Source organism: Lepidochelys kempii, chromosome 1 (genome assembly GCF_965140265.1).
Source record: "Lepidochelys kempii isolate rLepKem1 chromosome 1, rLepKem1.hap2, whole genome shotgun sequence".
In the NCBI taxonomy this organism is placed as follows: domain Eukaryota; kingdom Metazoa; phylum Chordata; order Testudines; family Cheloniidae; genus Lepidochelys; species Lepidochelys kempii.
The window spans coordinates 16,312,176-16,330,054 of NC_133256.1; the positions used below are offsets into that span (position 1 = coordinate 16,312,176).

Below are 17,879 nucleotides of genomic sequence, written 5' to 3' on the forward strand. Positions count from 1 at the left end.
TTTCCAATTTAACTGGGATTTCTCTCAAGATATCAATGTAGCCCAATGGCAGTGACAGTGAATGGCACGAACAGCATCTTAGTTGAGACAGTATTAACATAATTTCTGTTTAATGGGAATGCATTTGAATTGTGCCATTAAGTTGATGTTACTCAATCAGACATTACATTGTTGTGGAATTCTCAGCTTTGGGCTTCTAAGAGAAATTTCGAAATAAAGATTAAGACCCTGATTTAAGAAAACACATAAGTGTTTACTTAACTTGAAGCCTGAGCTTAAGTCCTGTGAACTTCAGTGGGATTTAAGCTCATGCTTCAAGTTAAGCACATGCTTACTTACTTTGCTGAACAAGGATATAAAAGAAGAAAGATGAAATGTTATTGACCATCTTTTTATTTCTGTACTTTTATTTAATCAAATATTTAATTTAGTCTTTTTGAATGTTAGTTTTAATAAGGTCAGTCTCTTAATAGAGTTGACAGACAATCCATTTGGGCATCCTACTTAAGAAGATCCTATTGCACAAGACTTCTATGCCACTAAAGTGCCTCTTAATTTAAGTGGTGCAAAGAGGCCTTCTATTGACTGACTGCTCCTGGGTGAATTTCATCCACCAACTAAAACATGCAAAACCACAAGGAATGGAGGAACTGATCATTTATTTATATAAAAGCACATAGGGCAAGTGAGAGGAAGAAATGTCCCTTCAAAATATTCCCATCTCTTGAAACTGTCGGTGGCAGTGCCCTGCGGATCAATGAAAAAGTGTCAGGCTAAGTTGCAAGGGCAGAGTTGCCCAACTACTGGCTCTAATACAGCAGAACACAACGTGGTCACAGCAGATACTGACAGTTTGAGGTTGTTTTCTTTCCTTTAGGGTTAATGAGAATTCCAACCACCTGCTTAAGATCCAGACACCTTGAAAGGAAACACACCAGCCCATTAAGCTACTCTGATCAAATTCCCTGGATTCACAAAGCCTTCTGACTCTGACAAGCAATGGCTCAGCAATTACTATCCTGAGGCATGCGAGGGTATTTTCTGTTTCATAGGTTCCTGGCCCTCTGCTTATAGCTGAAACAACCTTTCAGAATCACAAGATGCTGGAAAGGATGAGCCTATAAATCTCTTCCACTATTAGTGAGCTGGGAGCTAGGGTTCCAATTTTAGCTTGAGACCCTTGGAGCCCTGGCCCTGTTCTTACTCAGCAGTAATAAGTACAAAAGAGACTAGGAAACAGACTAACAGAATCCTAGGTTCTCAGCAGATGGTTTGAACACAGAAAACAAAGATCACAGGCTAACTGACAAGAGGCTACCTCCAAGCAATTAATCATTCCCTGTGAAGGTCGATTGGGAAAAAAGGTAAGTTTTAAATGAGGCTCCATCACAGAAGGCCAGCACTCTGCTTCCTCAGCTCTAACACACAAGATTATAGAGGGGGAATGTGTGTGTGTCAGAACCCCCCATTTATCATAATCCCAAGACCATTTTTCATGTTGAAATGAGCCCTTTCAAAAGATGTCACAAACAATGGAAACTTTAATCTTGCCCTCAGTAGCCATCTCTCTTTAAGCGTTCTACACTGTGGCAAGGACCCTGGGACAGGAATAGGGACTTATGCTCTCTGCTTTTCTTGCTTTGGTGGTTTGAGGATAATGGTACTTTTTTCAGGGAGTTCTGCTTGATAAACTTCACCACTTAGCTCAGGAAGAGAGGGAGGGTGGGGAAAGAGGGTACAAAGATAAACACAGAAAACCCACAAACAGTTGAGTTTTGCATATATATTTGTTTTACAGGTTGGAAAACAGCCTGAATTGTCTAATTCGTGTTTAGAAAGTGTCCCATTTATAGCTTAAACCTTTTGCATAACCTTTGCCAGTGAGATAAATCAAGCAGCAAGTAATTTATTTATTTAGTACCCAAAAAGTAACTTCTCATTTTTCATTGCTTAAATTTGTTCGTCCCCTGCTTTAAGACCTGTTGGCTTGGCCTATGCCTTATAAAATATGGGGCAATAAAACTTTAGAAGAGTGAAGAGAACAACCTATGTAAGATTGTTAACTGATGTTTTATACATATTGCTGAACTTCTACGGGGGTGGGGGGTGGGGAATAGGAAGAAGAAACACTAGTAAGAAAACTCACTATAAACAAGGAATAAGGATTGAAGCGACACCAAAGAAACTGAGAAATAATAAAAGGAATCAATACCAGATGTCCTTTCATGAAAGAGAAATAAAAAAGTAAACACAATTTAAAAAAATGTATATAATTAGATTTAAAAAATCCTACAGTTTTCCTACATGGCATATTGCTAGGTTCATTTCCCCCGCTCCTCTTTGTGGCATAATACAAATTATATTTTGCATATGAAAAACAAATGTATAATAGAAAAATACTAAAACCTCATAAGAAAAATCATGTTCTCTTTGTTCCTCGTTCTTTTTCATGTTTCCACCTAATGGGACTTTGATACTGTCCCCTGCCACAGTGATAATATAAAACAACTGAACTGGGTTTATTCCACTGCTTCAAACGTGGCTGGGGAAAGGAGGTTCATATTAGGAAAAAAAACAGATCTTGCTCTGTGTTCCGTACATTAAACCTCGCTGACATCAATAGGGTTACTCATGCATTTAACTGAGGGCAGAATCTGACTCTGACTCTTAAATAGTTTCCATTTTTCCACTTTTGTTTAGATACCAGTGATGATTTAATAATGAAGAGATACAGTGACCCACTTAGTAAATCTTTTCAGTAATAATAACTTGAGTTTTCTCTGCTTCCCAGATCTATTACACTGTTAGCATTTTTTAGCCAAGGTAAGTTTTCTCAAGAGATGGCTTAGTAGCCTGGAATTTACACCATCACTGTATCCAACTAATTGTCACTGAGACACAAGCCATCTAATGCCAGAAGCTCAACCCAGAATTCATTTTATGCTTCTAAGAAGTGCCATTTGGGTACCGGAATCCAGCTCAGGTTATTCTCATTGCCATTGTATAAAAAGTAACCAGCTGAGGGGATTCTTTAGCTCATACTCACTGTAGCAAATTGCAGGTAAATTATGGAGTGACATTCACTCTTGTCCAAAGGTCATGTCTGAAGCCTATGCACCATTTAAGGGGTTGGATTGGCATTTGTGGAAAGATGAATTAAACCCAGAATGAACTGTCTTTGGGGTTTTCGGCATTAAATTTTCAGAAGTGCTACACACTTACAACTTCAAATGAAGTCACAGTGGGAGCTATGACACCTCTGAAAATCAGGCCTTTCTGCAGATCTCTAAAACTGGCTGATAGGGATAATTTGCAAATATGGAAACAATTGTCCATTTTTTGTTTTCTTTGTTTGTGTTTGTAAAGAACTGTTGCATTAAGAGGTGGTTATGAACTGGGGAAGATGAACATTTATCTTGTTCATGTTCCATGATGGCAGATATGATGATTACCTGCACAAACGAATTAAAGTGCTTATCAGCACCATACTTGGGAGTCACAAAAATAACTGTAAATGGAAACAATGTTTCAGGGCTCATGGGAAGTGAAAGAAATTTATGGCAGATCCACTGAAATCATATCTGGTTCTGAAGTTGAGCTTAAATTCATGTCCTGAACACATCTACGCTTTTAAACTTGAAAGAAAGCGGGGCCTCTCACATACTCCATCGCTTTATATATGTAAGCAACCACGATCACTTGGCATAGCATGCCAGAAAAATACCCTCTTAAAGTTATTATATGTTTAGATGTGTAAATGGAAATGATGCTTTAATAAGAACATTTGAACGTGTGATCAGGTGTTCTGACCCTTCAACCAGGTTGGTCTATCTGAAACATTTGATGGCTTTTCACCCAATTACTGCACAAATATCACAGATTACCACAAGCTATTACAACATAAGATTTTAGTGTTCCATCCATCTGTTATATTTCTAAGGTGCCTATTACTGTGGTATCTAAGTGCCAGAACTATTCAGTACCGTCTTTACATATGTAATTATAGATCAGCAATCAATGCAAAAAAGGCTAATTGACTGTAACTTGCAAATACCTTCTTCGCAGCTCTCCCCCTTGTACCCTGGATTGCAGATACAGGTCCCCATGATGCATGTGCCATGATTATTGCAGGATACATCAATGCACTGGTTTGTTGGAACATCACATTCTGCCCCTTTCCAACCACTGTGGCATAAACATCGCCCTTTCATGTACTGACCATTTCCACTGCACAGTACTGGACAAGATGCTGAGGGAAATGGAAAAGAAACAGCATTAAAACATATTGTACCTATGTTATATGTGCGTGAGGAAAGAGGGGTCCAACTATACCCCTCTTTCCTTCCACTAAGGATAGCTCAAGGACCTATTCTCTTCTTCATATATACTCTCCCTCTGGGGTATCTCAACTCTGCCTTTAACACCAAGGGTAACACTTTTATATGGATCACACTCAGCTCTACATTGCCCCTGATTCACTCTCTGATCAGTTTCCCATCTGTCTGTCTGCCTGGAATCTCTTTGCTCTTGGTTCCCTCAGACCTTTGTGCTGTATAATTCCTGATTTTATGGTCTTCAAGTTCTTTGCTGAGATGCAACCAGAATTCTGCAGCCGATTATTCTCCCACTTCAGTTCACGATAGCGCATCGCCCGGTCCCCAGCCACCTTTTATGGCCATCAGTTTCACTAGTTTTTCCATCTCCAAATAAAATTCAAAACTGTCCTCTCGTTTTTCAAAATGCTTCTCTCTGAATATACGTCCCGCTCCTTTGGTGCTCACGAACTCCACAGCTCCAGTCTTGGGCTCCCCTATGCTCCTCAACATGACTCTCCTTTACTGCCATGTCTAACTGGAAATGAGATGCTTCCTCTCTTCAATACCATCTCAAAATTGGCACAAGAAATTGCAAGCCCATTAGCAAGAATTTTTAATGAATCTGTAAACTCAGGGGTTGTACCGTACGATTGGAGAATTGATAACATAGTTCCTATTTTTAAGAAAGGGAAAAAAAGTGATCCAAGTAATTATAGGCCTGTTAGTTTGACATCTGTAGTATGCAAGGTCTTGGAAAAAAAATTTTGAAGGAGAAGGTAGTTAAGGACATTGAAGTCAATGGTAAATGGGACAAAATACAACATGGTTTTACAAAAGGTAGATCGTGCCAAACCAACCTGATCTCCTTCTTTGAGAGAGTAACAGATTTTTTAGATAAAGGAAACGCAGTGGATCTAATTTACTTAGATTTTAGTAAGGCGTTTGATACTGTGCCACATGGGGAATTATTAGTTAAATTGGATAAGATGGGCATCAATAGGAAAATTGAAAGGTGGATAGGGAATTGGTTAAAGGGGAGACTACAACGGGTCCTACTGAAAGGTGAACTGTCAAGTTGGAGGGAGGTTACCAGTGGAGTTCCTCAAGGATCAGTTTTGGGACCAATCTTATTTAATCTTTTTATTACTGACCTGGGCACAAAAAGTGGGAGTGTGCTAATAAAGTTTGCAGATGATACAAAGCTGGGAGGTATTGCTAATTTAGAGAAGGACAGGGATACCCTACAGGAGGATCTGGATGACCTTGTAAACTGGAGTAATAGGAATAGGATGAAATTTAATAGTGAGAAGTGTAAGGTCATGCATTTAGGGATTAATAACAAGAATTTTAGTTATAAGCTAGGGACGCATCAACTAGAAGTAACGGAGGAGGAAAAGGACCTTGGAGTATTGGTTGATCATAGGATGACTATGAGCTGCCAATGTGATATGGCTGTGAAAAAAGCTAATGTCGTCTTGGGATGCATCAGGAGAGGTATTTCCAGTAGGGATAAGGAGGTTTTAGTACCGTTATATAAGGCACTGGTGAGACCTCACCTGGAATACTGTGTGCAGTTCTGGTCTCCCATGTTTAAGAAGGATGAATTCAAACTGGAACAGGTACAGAGAAGGGCTACTAGGATGATCCGAGGAATGGAAAACCTGTCTTATGAAAGGAGACTCAAGGAGCTTGGCTTGTTTAGCCTAACTAAAAGAAGGTTGAAGGGAGATATGATTGCTCTCTATAAATATATCAGAGGGATAAATACCAGAGAGGGAGAGGAATTATTTAAACTCAGTACCAATGTGGACACAAGAACAAATGGATATAAACTGGCCACTAGGAAATTTAGATTAGAAATTAGACGAAGGTTTCTAACCATCAGAGGAGTGAAGTTTTGGAATAGCCTTCCGAGGGAAGTAGTGGGGGCAAAAGATCTATCTTGCTTTAAGATTAAACTCGATAAGTTTATGGAGGAGATGGTATGATGGGATAACATGGTTTTGGTAATTAAATATTCATGGTAAATAGGCCCAATGGCCTGTGATGGGTTTTTAGATGGGGTAAGATCCAAGTTACCCGGGAAAGAATTTTCTGTAGTATCTGGCTGATGAATCTTGCCCATATGCTCAGGGTTTAGCTGATCGCCATATTTGGGGTCGGGAAGGAATTTTCCTCCAGGGCAGATTGGAAGGCCCTGGAGGTTTTTCGCCTTCCTCTGTAGCATGGGGCACGGGTCACTTGCTGGAGGATTCTCTGCTCCTTGAGGTCTTCAAACTACAATTTGAGGACTTCAATAGCACAGATATAGGTGTGAGGTTTTTTTAGGAGTGGTGGGTGAAATTCTGTGGCCTGCATTGTGCAGGAGGTCAGACTAGATGATCATAATGGTCCCTTCTGACCTAAATATCTATGAATCTATGAAAACCTAGAGAGACAAGGTGGGTGAGGTAATATCTTTTATTTGACCAACTTCTGTTGGTGCGAGAGACCAGCTTTTGAGCTGCACAGAACTCTTCTTCAGGTCTGGGAAAAGGTACTAAGAGCTAAATACTGTACAAGATTGCACAGATAGTTTAGTATAACACTGCACATCTCAAAACCTATTCTCTTTAGCCAGGCCCCCTTTGCCACAGTACTGCATCATTCCATTTTCTCTTCACTGAATAGAATTAGGCTGCAAGGACACGTGTATATCCCGGTTTTCTTTTGCCCACGTCATCCTAGATGAGAGCAGCTGGATAAGCATTAGCTTTCATGTCTGTTACTCACTAATGCATTTTCTGAACATTTTAGTGAAGAACACTATATAGAAATTGTATACAATACTGCCGTCTGTATTGTAACCCACCTGCGCTAGACTTGTGCTGAATACAATGCCCCTACTTTACATTATTCCTGCATTTCAGTGCACACAGGAAGAGATATTCATTGTAGCTAAAGAAATCATCTCACTATCTGTTGCTATCCTCTCAGGATAGTATCACAATGCTTCTCCAGTGTTGCTTTCATGCCTCTCATTACAGGCAAGCCAATCTGAGTGTGTGAAAGCATCATGACAGCAGTGGCCCAATATAGTAAGTTACCACCACTGACATTGTATTAAACCTCCTTGATCTGCAATGGAAGATATTTTCCTGATTAAAATACAAGAGATTTACAAGGGAAAGGACCTTGGAAATGCTTCCTTGCTACTAAACAGTGTTTTATTTGCCTGAAATAAGGTACACTGAGAGTATGTGTCAAGTGCATCATTTGCAAGGTGATATCTATGTGCACAGCACAAGGCGTAAATTGGGTAAGATGTATTAGGTGCTACACACTGCCCAGAACAAAAGAAACTCTGTAATTTAACTTTTTAGCTGACCTGACTGAAGGTTTCCATTCACCTGTCTAAAATTTAAAACCCTGAATAATGGAACCTATTTCAAGGTACAGGGAGAAGACAGAGCCACGGTTTTCCGGAACAAGGACAAAGAATAATCCCCTTTAACCTGCGAGACTACACAGGTGCTGAGAAGGATTTACATGTGTTCTGACAAGACAGTTGATCACTCAGTACAAGATCAGATAAATTGCAGGCCACATGTGAGAAGGCTAGAGCGCTAAAGAGCCCTGTGTGAGAACACGTCCAGGATTGTCTCTAAACAGCTGCTGAGAATGACAAGGCAACAGTGATTGCAAAGTCTCCTTTGTTGCATCCCACAATTATAGGGAAAGCAGGGATTTTTGGAATTCTTTAATCCCTTCCCTTCGTACCTCATTTTAAAAACCATGTATTTTAGCTGGACCGTTATAGATGTGGAATCTTTATAATTCAGATCCTAGCCAAACACACAGTGTTAAGGATGCTCCTCTTTAAATTATGTTAATTCCCTTGAACAAATACAATTGCAATGACCCAAACACACACCACTCATTGTAAAGCACAGCACTAGAGAATATCACTGCAAAATACTTTATTTGTTTGCATGGATTTTTACAAAATAAAAGAGCCCCTGTTCCTTGCTCTAGGAGACCTTGGGATCAATCCAACATTCTAGCTCAGCAATATAAATCGACAAGCCTTGTCTCCCTCATGCGGCTAAAACTAGCCACCCAGGAAAAAGTTAATAATGACCCCTTGGTTCAGCCCCTCATTCCCACTTCCAGCTGCTATAAGGCCTCATTGTGTTCCTTCCCACAAAAGATGAGCCTTGCAGCATGCAATAACAGACCCCACAATTTCAGGCCAAGCTGAAAAGCAAATTCCAAAACTGAATTAAACACATGGAACTACAGCCTGAGCATCTTTACTGATCTCCACAGCAGCACACAGACAGAGGTAGTCTCTCAGGTAGGTGGGTCCCCAAGCCATTGAGTGATTTGCAGGCCAAAACCAACACCTTAAACTCCAGCTGGAAACCAACAGGCAGCCAAGCAGATCCCAGAGCACTGGTATCATGACTCACAGCAAGATGCTCCCACTTAATAAGTACCACAGGAACACCACTGGCTGAAAATCCAACAGACAACACATTTTAACGTGGTGCAACTCACCACTGCTGTGCCCCCTGCTGGCTGTCCTGGGGATTATCTCTGCTAGCCAGTATGCCCTCTTCTGGTGGAGTCTTGCCACCATCACTTCTGCTCCAGGAATCCAGGTCACTCCCAGGATCACGGCACCCTCTTCATGACCCAGCCCTCCAGCTATGCCACACTCTGTGCTCCCCTCTTCTGGAAGATCTGCAGTCTGCTGTTCAGCCACTTCTCTCAGTGGCAACTGTGACCTAATGTCTGGTCACTTCCTCAGTGGCAATGCAGGGGGACCCTGGCCCGCCCACTACTCTGGGCCCCGGTCCAGGGACCCTGTAGATGGCCACCACCTGCTGTGTCCCCTACAGCTCCTCAGTAGATCTTCCTGTGCCACTTCCTGCCAGCCCCAGGACCCTCTTTGCCTTTGCCCTTGCCCCAGAGCCTCAGCCTGCAAATCCCTGCAGCCCACCAGGAGTTGCCTTTATCTTCCTGGGCCTCTGCCTGCTCTGCCCAGGGTGCTTGCTGCCTTCAGCCTGCAAGGCAGCCAGTCCACCTCCCTCCTCAAGCTCCAGGGAGTGACTGAAGCTGCTCTGCTCTGCAACCCTTCTTATATGGGCCAACCTGGCCCTGATTGGCTGCTCCTCGCAGCCCCTCTCTGATTGGCTGCTTCCTGCGCAGCCTCCCAAGGGCTCTATTAACCCCTTAGAGCCAGTGTGGGGCAGGCACCCCATCACACATATGCACAAATAGCAGCAGTCCCTCCAGATATTCCTTTCCACGTGGAGGCAGACAGTGTGATCTGGATCTACTGGGTTTTAGCCACAGCATTTTTTGACAATAAGAAGGACTCAAAACAACCAGATTAATTAAGATGTCCACCCCTCTAAGAACATCTGCTGATGGAGACTTTGCAGATGCCATGGTGGAGGTATAGAGACTCCAGTGATGTTTCTAGCCCTTGTGGTTAAGAAGCTAATGTGAACTGACTGTAACTTATACACTGACATCTACCTGTGTCTGCAGGCAGCCTGAAACAAGAGTTCTAAGAGGTGTGAATTGTCCCATTCATTTTACTGGATTGTGAACTCTGAAACCCACTGGGCCCAACTAGCTGAGCAGAGAACTCTGTGTGTGCATAGAAGTGAAGGGACCCTTGTAGTCATCCTTCCCCCTGGGCTGTGAGGAGGTGATATGAACAGGAGTCTCACACAGAGCTCTGTGCTCCTTTGGGTGCAGGTTTGCTCACTCTCTTTTGGGAACGCCTCTCACCAACCTTAAGACAGGGAGCACTGGCGTAGGGGCGAAGGTGGGTTCCTTGTGTGAGCAGTGCCTGTGTCAACCCCCTAAAACAGGGGTGGGGCCACATGTGGTCTCACATTCCTAGTGCCAGGGGTTGCCTTAATCTACCCTTGTCTGTCTTCCCCCACACTTTGGTTGCTGCAGGTCATCTATGGTAAGCCAGGGAGACCTCTGAGGCCAAAGGCAGGGATGAGGGTGCTTAAGGACCACCTTCTTGATGGTGGAGGACAAAGGATCGTTATAAAGTCCTGCTAATCCACAGATAAAGTGGACTGTTGGAGAAAAATAGTACAGCCTTTCTAAGCCACCTTTTCTCAACACATTCCCAAAGAGAGAGCTCCTGGTGAGTCATTATCCTCATTGTTTGCTCACATGCAGCTATGGGGTGGAGGAGTGGGGGGCTCAGAGGTTTGTGTCACTAAGGTTACCACAAGCATGGCAAGTAATAAACAAACAAACCCACAAAGACAATCATTTTCCACTCTACTGCACCATCACAATCTGCAGCAGGTTTACTTATGAAGAACAGAACCATGAGTGTACACCTCCACCATGCTGTGAGAATTGTAACCGGAGGCAATGACATGTATAGAAGTTACTGAAACAGATACAAATGCCTACCTCTGCCGCAGTCGGGACCCAGAAAGCCGAGGAAGCAATGGCAGGTCCCAGAAACACAGTCTCCATTCCCGTAGCAGTTACTGGGACAATTATCCACTGATTCTAGAAGATGAAAAGAGAATTGAGATACTTTCTTTAGGCAAGAGAAATCCTCTGTCTTCGACAGAGCCCATCAGCAGGACAGATAATTTAAAGTGTGTACACAATAGCACAGACTGTGGACAGGGAAACGCTCGTCTGAGCCAGATTCTTGAAGCTATGTTGATTTACACCTGCTGAAGTTCTGACCCTAACACTGTAGCCCTGCTTTTTTTATAATTAAATGGTCTGATTCGGAGACTGATGATCAACTACAACTCCCATGACTTCAGCTGGAATTATGGTTGCTCAGCTCCTCTCCAGATCAGGCTCAAAGTCTGGTAAGATACAACAACAAAATAACAGTTCTGCATTATTTAATACTATAAAAAATATGGATCGGCAAATCCATTAAAACAAGTCAAAACTTCACCCAGAGTCTGAACAATTCCTGGTAACTGGTTTCCTCTATTATTTATTTTTCTATGCACTTCCTATTTATGATTTGACTGGAGACATGAAATACCAGAAACTTCCTGACAGAACTTGCTCTCTTGCAAGATCTCCAGACCAATTTTGCAGATTTAAGAAGCTTTGAATTTGGACGTATTTATGTGAAAAGAACAGAGTTGATCTGAAACTGGAATTTCCCCTAGACTAAGCGCACTACACATGCAAATTTGGAAGTTGGAGATGGTAAAGGCCTACAGGATCATCTTGTCAATCTCCCTGCTTCCCATAGTACATTTTCTAGTGTGTTGTGTAAGGTGCTATTTAAAGTCCCACACAATGGGACTACCACTATTTCCCTTGGGAGACAATTCCAAGCCTGATATGGTTTCAAGTTAACTCCATAAATTCCCTGACTGTGACAAAACATTAGCTCGTCATCTTCCAAGAAAAGTTAATAGGCGAGGAAAATCATGTCTAGTGCTTTCTGTTTTGTTACAATGCCAGCTCAGAGCATAGAGTTTACAGTTTGTCTTTAATAAAAAGAAGCACATGGCTTATTAAACCTTATTTTTCAATGGCAAAGGAAATGAAAACCACTCTTCTCTGAACTAAAGTGTGTGTAAAGGTAGTATAGTTTTGTGTGTCCTGCTTGGAAAGATGACAACATATCACGGTTCATCCCAGACTACTATTTCAGATTTCCTCAAAGTGAAATGCATGATATACTGTATTATAATTGGGTTCAGTTATATAGGTTGGGAATGGTGGAGCACTGACAATAACTCTGCACTCTCAGGTGCTTAATTCATAGGGCCTTGTGGTAGCAAACCTAGCTGTAAACTTCCTGTTCTTCTAATCAGCTGAAACATCTGGAGCCAAGAGTGGCATTAGTTTCTGAACTAGACAGAAAGGAAGCCTATTTCTGATTGGCTCTGCCCTGATTGATAGGGACGCCTGAAGGTCACAGTAATGGACAAGGTGTAATTTAATCATCCATAGAGTGCGATCGCAGTTTTAAATAAAAACTGAGTTTCAGGCATATGTGTTTTAGGACTCCACCTATAGTTCCAATAAGTCCTGAGCTTTATTGTGCAGGTAAAGAAAGACTTATCACTTCTCTGACACTGAGGTTCTCATGCTAAGCAGACATCCACTTTATGGTGTATGGAAATAAGACCACAGTTTTTAGTTAACACTCTCGGTCTGATTCACCACGCTGTTAATCCAGGGGAGTAATGCAGTAGTAATGCAGGCACTCAGGACCTTTATCAGTTTTGACATTGCTGCAGCCTTCACCGATAGACTTACATATCTATCCTGACCCCAATTAAAATTTCAATTTAGCCTATGAATAGTTGCTTTTCATAACTTTATTTATGATGCTTGTTCATATAGGTGTGATTCCATTCCATTGCCACAGCAAAAGATCCTACTCAGGAATTTTTGTAAACTTTCTAAACTACTACATGCCACAAGGGGCCACAGCAATGGTTCCCTCAACCCACCCAGCAATATTGTTAACCTATCCAACTATACTCTTAGCCCAGCAGAAGCAGCTGTCCTATCTCAGGGCCTCTCCTTCTGCCCCTCCACCCCCACGAACATGATACAGTTCTGTGGTGACCTAGAATCCTATTTTCGACGTCTCCGACTCAAGGAATACTTCCAACATACCTCTGAACAACATACTAATCCAAAGAGACCTCCCTACCAACACTACAAAAACAAGGATTCTAAGTGGACTCCTCCTGAAGGTTGAAACAGCAGACTGGACTTCTACACAGAGTGCTTCCGCCGACGTGGTGGGCTGAAATTGTGGAAAAGCAGCATCACTTGCCCCATAACCTCAGCCGTGCGGAACACAATGCCATCCGCAGCCTCAGAAACAACTCTGACATCATAATCAAAAAGGCTGACAAAGGAGGTGCTGTTGTCATCATGATAGGTCGGAATATGAACAAGAGGCTGCTCGGCAGCTCTCCAACACCACTTTCTACAAGCCATTACCCTCTGATCCCATTGAGAGTTACCAAAAGAAACTACATTTGCTCAAGAAACTCCCTGAAAAAGCACAAGATCAAATCCGCACAGACACACCCCTGGAACCCCGACCTGGGATATTCTATCTACTACCCAAGATCCATAAACCTGGAAATCCTGGGAGCCCTATCATCTCAGGCATTGGCACCCTGACAGCAGGATTGTCTGGCTATGTAGACTCCCTCCTCACGCCCTACGCTACCAGCACTCCCAACTACCTTCGAGACACCACTGACTTCCTGAGGAAACTACAATCCATCGGTGATCTCCCTGATAACACCATCCTGGCCACTATGGATGTAGAAGCCTTCTACACCAACATTCCACACAAAGATGGACTACAAGCCGTCAAGAACACTATCCCCGATAATGTCATGGCTAACCTGGTGGCTGAACTTTGTGACTTTGTCCTTACCCATAACTATTTTACATTTGGGGACAATGTATACCTTCAGATCAGCGGCACTGCTATGGGTACCCGCATGGCCCCACAGTATGCCAACATTTTTATGGCTGACTTAGAACAACGCTTCCTCAGCTCTCGTCCCCTAATGCCCCTACTCTACTTGCGCTATATTGATGACATCTTCAACATCTGGACCCATGGAAAAGAAGCCCTTGAGGAATTCCACCATGATTTCAACAATTTCCATCCCACCATCAACCTCAGCCTGGTCCAGTCCACACAAGAGATCCACTTCCTGGACACTACAGTGCTAATAAACGATGGTCACATAAACATCACCCTATACCGGAAACCTACTGACCGCTATTCCTACCTACATGCCTCCAGCTTTCACCCTGACCACACCACACACTTGTCTACAGCCAAGCTCTGCGATACAACCGCATTTGCTCCAACCCCTCAGACAGAGACAAACACCTACAAGAGCTCTATCAAGCATTCTTACAACTACAATACCCACCGGCGGAAGTGAAGAAACAGATTGATAGAGCCAGAAGAGTTCCCAGAAGTCACCTACTACAGGACAGGCCTAACAAAGAAAATAACAGAACGCCACTAGCCGTCACCTTCAGCCCCCAACTAAAACCCCTCCAACGCATTATTAAGGATCTACAACCTATCCTGAAGGATGACCCAACACTCCCACAAATCTTGGGAGACAGGCCAGTCCTTGCCTACAGACAGCCCCCCAACCTGAAGCAAATACTCACCAACAACCACATACCACACAACAGAACCACTAACCCAGGAACCTATCCTTGCAACAAAGCCCGTTGCCAACTGTGCCCACATATCTATTCAGGGGACACCATCACAGGGCCTAATCACATCAGCCACACTATCAGAGGCTCGTTCACCTACACATCCACCAATGTGATATATGCCATCATGTGCCAGCAATGCCCCTCTGCCATGTACATTGGTCAAACTGGACAGTCTCTACGTAAAAGAATAAATGGACACAAATCAGATGTCAAGAATTATAACATTCATAAACCAGTCGGAGAACACTTCAATCTCTCTGGTCACGCGATTACAGACATGAAAGTTGCGATATTACAACAAAAATACTTCAAATCCAGACTCCAGCGAGAGACTGCTGAATTGGAATTCATTTGCAAATTGGATACAATTAACTTAGGCTTGAATAGAGACTGGGAGTGGCTAAGTCATTATGCAAGGTAACCTATTTCCACTTGTTTTTTCCTACCCCCTCCCCCCCAGACGTTCTTGTTAAACCCTGGATTTGTGCTGGAAATGGCCCACCTTGATTATCATACACATTGTAAGGAGAGTGATCACTTTAGATAAGCTATTACCAACAGGAGAGTGGGTTTGTGGGGAGGGGGGTGGGGGGGGGAGAGAAAACCTGGATTTGTGCTGGAAATGGCCCAACTTGATTATCATACACATTGTAAGGAGAGTGATCACTTTAGATAAGCTATTACCAGCAGGAGAGTGGGGTGGGAGGAGGTATTTTTTCAAGCTTTATGTGTATAAAAAGATCTTCTACACTTTCCACAGTATGCATCCGATGAAGTGAGCTGTAGCTCACGAAAGCTTATGCTCAAATAAATTGGTTAGTCTCTAAGGTGCCACAAGTACTCCTTTTCTGTTTACAGTAAAATTTTCTTAGAACAGATGTTGACTGATTTTTACATATTTTATACACATATAAGGGTCCGATAGAGAGATCTTAGCTTAGCATTATGGCCTCAATTCTGTAAGCTTCATTCATGCTGAGCAGTATTTACACATGCATTTTCCTTGAAGGTAATGGGAAACAGGGATACTCATTTAAGTATTATTCAGCATGATACAAGTCTCAATGTTAATAAAACACCCACGGAATAAGGAAATTTCCCATTCTTTTCAAGTTATGATTTTCAATGACTGAACAGAGAAGTTGCAGAGGAGGAGGAGATGGGTCCTTACAACTGTGAGGGGGCATGGAGTCTTTTGCATGTAAGAAAACAATCAATACAAACAATGAAGAGCACAGTCAGCATCTAAAGCACAATGCACCATTAGGCTTAGAACCCACGACCTTTGCTCCAAAACCACAGGCACCTACCACTTTACCCATTAATTAAAGAACAATCTCCATTAGTTACAGTAGTATTTAGAGTTTCTATTCTCTCTGTGACTGACACTAATGGGCAGCATGTAGTATTCACGTACAATTGTAAAGACCTGGCATTCCACATAACAGAGGGCAGGGAAACACATACATAATGACCCATGTATTAGATACAACCTTTCCCTCTCATGTACACTCAAAGTGGTATCATGATTTCCCACCTTCTGATTTCCCAGAATGCTACTCTGCAAGTGTGGCCTCACCACAATTTACATCTTGACCATATTACTGAAATTCTGCTCCAGTTTTCAAAGGGAAAGGACACAGTCCTCATAATTGCAATCAAAGCCAGACAATAATTCAACACTTAGGAGAAAATTCACAATAGCAAATACTCTGTAGAGTACCCCCTCGGTTTTTAATTATGTGTTGACTACCCCATTCCACTAATAAGAAGCTAGGTCCTTAAAATCACTTTGTCACGGTTAAATGCTATCTGAGGTGTTAAATTTTTCTAATGAGTCTGAGAGTGACACTTACTATAATGCCCTCATTTTATGCACATTAGCTTTTCTGCATCATTGTCTTGAAGTAACCTCTTCCAGGGAGACAGAAAGGCCTGGAGAAGACTAAAAAATTGTTCCCTCAGTGGCTGGTGCCATGTAATTGTGGCTTCGCAGCCAAGAATATGAACCTGGCTGGTATAACACAGGGCTATTAAGGTCCCTACATTCTTCCAAAAGCTCTTTGACAATTGAGACCAACTTCTTGGCAACAAGAAAGATCCATGCTACACGATCATCTTGTTTGCCCGAATCAGGGTAGGAAAGGAAACTGCTTCCACATAGCTCAAAAAGTATTTTCAAACAGTAGGTGCTAAATGGACATGATCTTCCTTCACTATCTCTGGTGAGACCAAACAAACACTGTGACTGGGGGGCTGAGCCAGCAGAAGTCTAAGAGCTGCTGCCCAGCAGTGGGATATTCACCGTTCATTTCATTTCTATGCATTCCAGAATGTAGACCTACTCAGGTTCTCCAGAACTCTCCCTTAACTGGGTGCTCTTTTTAATTTGGAGGCAACAACAAAAATCACATCTACCTAAAGCTCCTAAGAAATCCTGCAGTTGCATCACAAGGCTGGATCTGGTTTCAGGGGTTAGAAGTCTACATGAAAAATCTAGTAGCCTAAAGTAAAGTTTTACTAAGTTCAGTCCGTGAGGGATTGTCTTAATGTTTGCAGGAGCCATAGCTCCTGAAGGACTGAACAGGGCAGCATGTCAGCCACCCTCTGCATCTCTTTCTGATTCCAATGCCAGAGGAGATTGGCTCACCATGTGAGTTGCCAAGTGAGAACAAGACCACAGAGCATCTAAACGCTCATGCCTAAAGCCAGCCTGCTGACACCATGGAAACATAAGAAGTGTGTGTCCTGAGCCACGGCACCAGCTCAAATCCTGTGAGTGTGACAATCGTACAGCTTCCACATACAAATTGTTCTACCCATAGCCTGGAAAATAAAAACAAGGTGAAGTAAGATTGTTTTAAGAAAATATGGGAAAAAACAAAACCACATGGAAATATGGAAAATAAAACAACTAAGTTTGCACACATGTGGCAAAAGAGAGGACTTGGCTAAAACTTCAGTGGTTGCTATGATCAATTACATTAGTAAACTCCATAAATCACCAAAGCCAGTTGCACTGGGCAAGTGTTTAAAAGCACTCTTCTCCCTTAAGTATGCCCATATACCATAATATTAGTTAGGGGTATGTTTGAGTTCCAGTATCCATCCTAACCCTTATTTTTCAGCTTTGTCATAACTATACACATATCCCTAGGTATGTACAATATTATACTTGACACTCTAACTCAGTGGTTCTCAACCTTTCCAGACTACTGTGCCCATTTCAGGAGTCTGATTTGTCTTGCGTACCCCAAGTTTCACCTCACTTAAAAACTACTTGCCTACAAAATCAGACAACAAAATACAAAGTGTCACAGCACACTG

General features: G+C 42.4%; 1 protein-coding gene across 1 annotated transcript in view; it reads right to left on the minus strand.

Moving 5' to 3' along the window:
- The window catches only part of TENM4 (teneurin transmembrane protein 4), a 523,302-nt gene that overhangs the window by 163,998 nt on the left and 341,425 nt on the right, over positions 1-17,879 (minus strand). The window contains exons 11-12 of the mRNA XM_073335791.1: positions 10,752-10,853; positions 4,055-4,249 (exon numbers count right to left, since the gene is read on the minus strand). Of these exons, the coding sequence (XP_073191892.1) occupies positions 4,055-4,249; positions 10,752-10,853 (297 nt within the window). The remainder of the gene's footprint in view (positions 1-4,054; positions 4,250-10,751; positions 10,854-17,879) is intronic.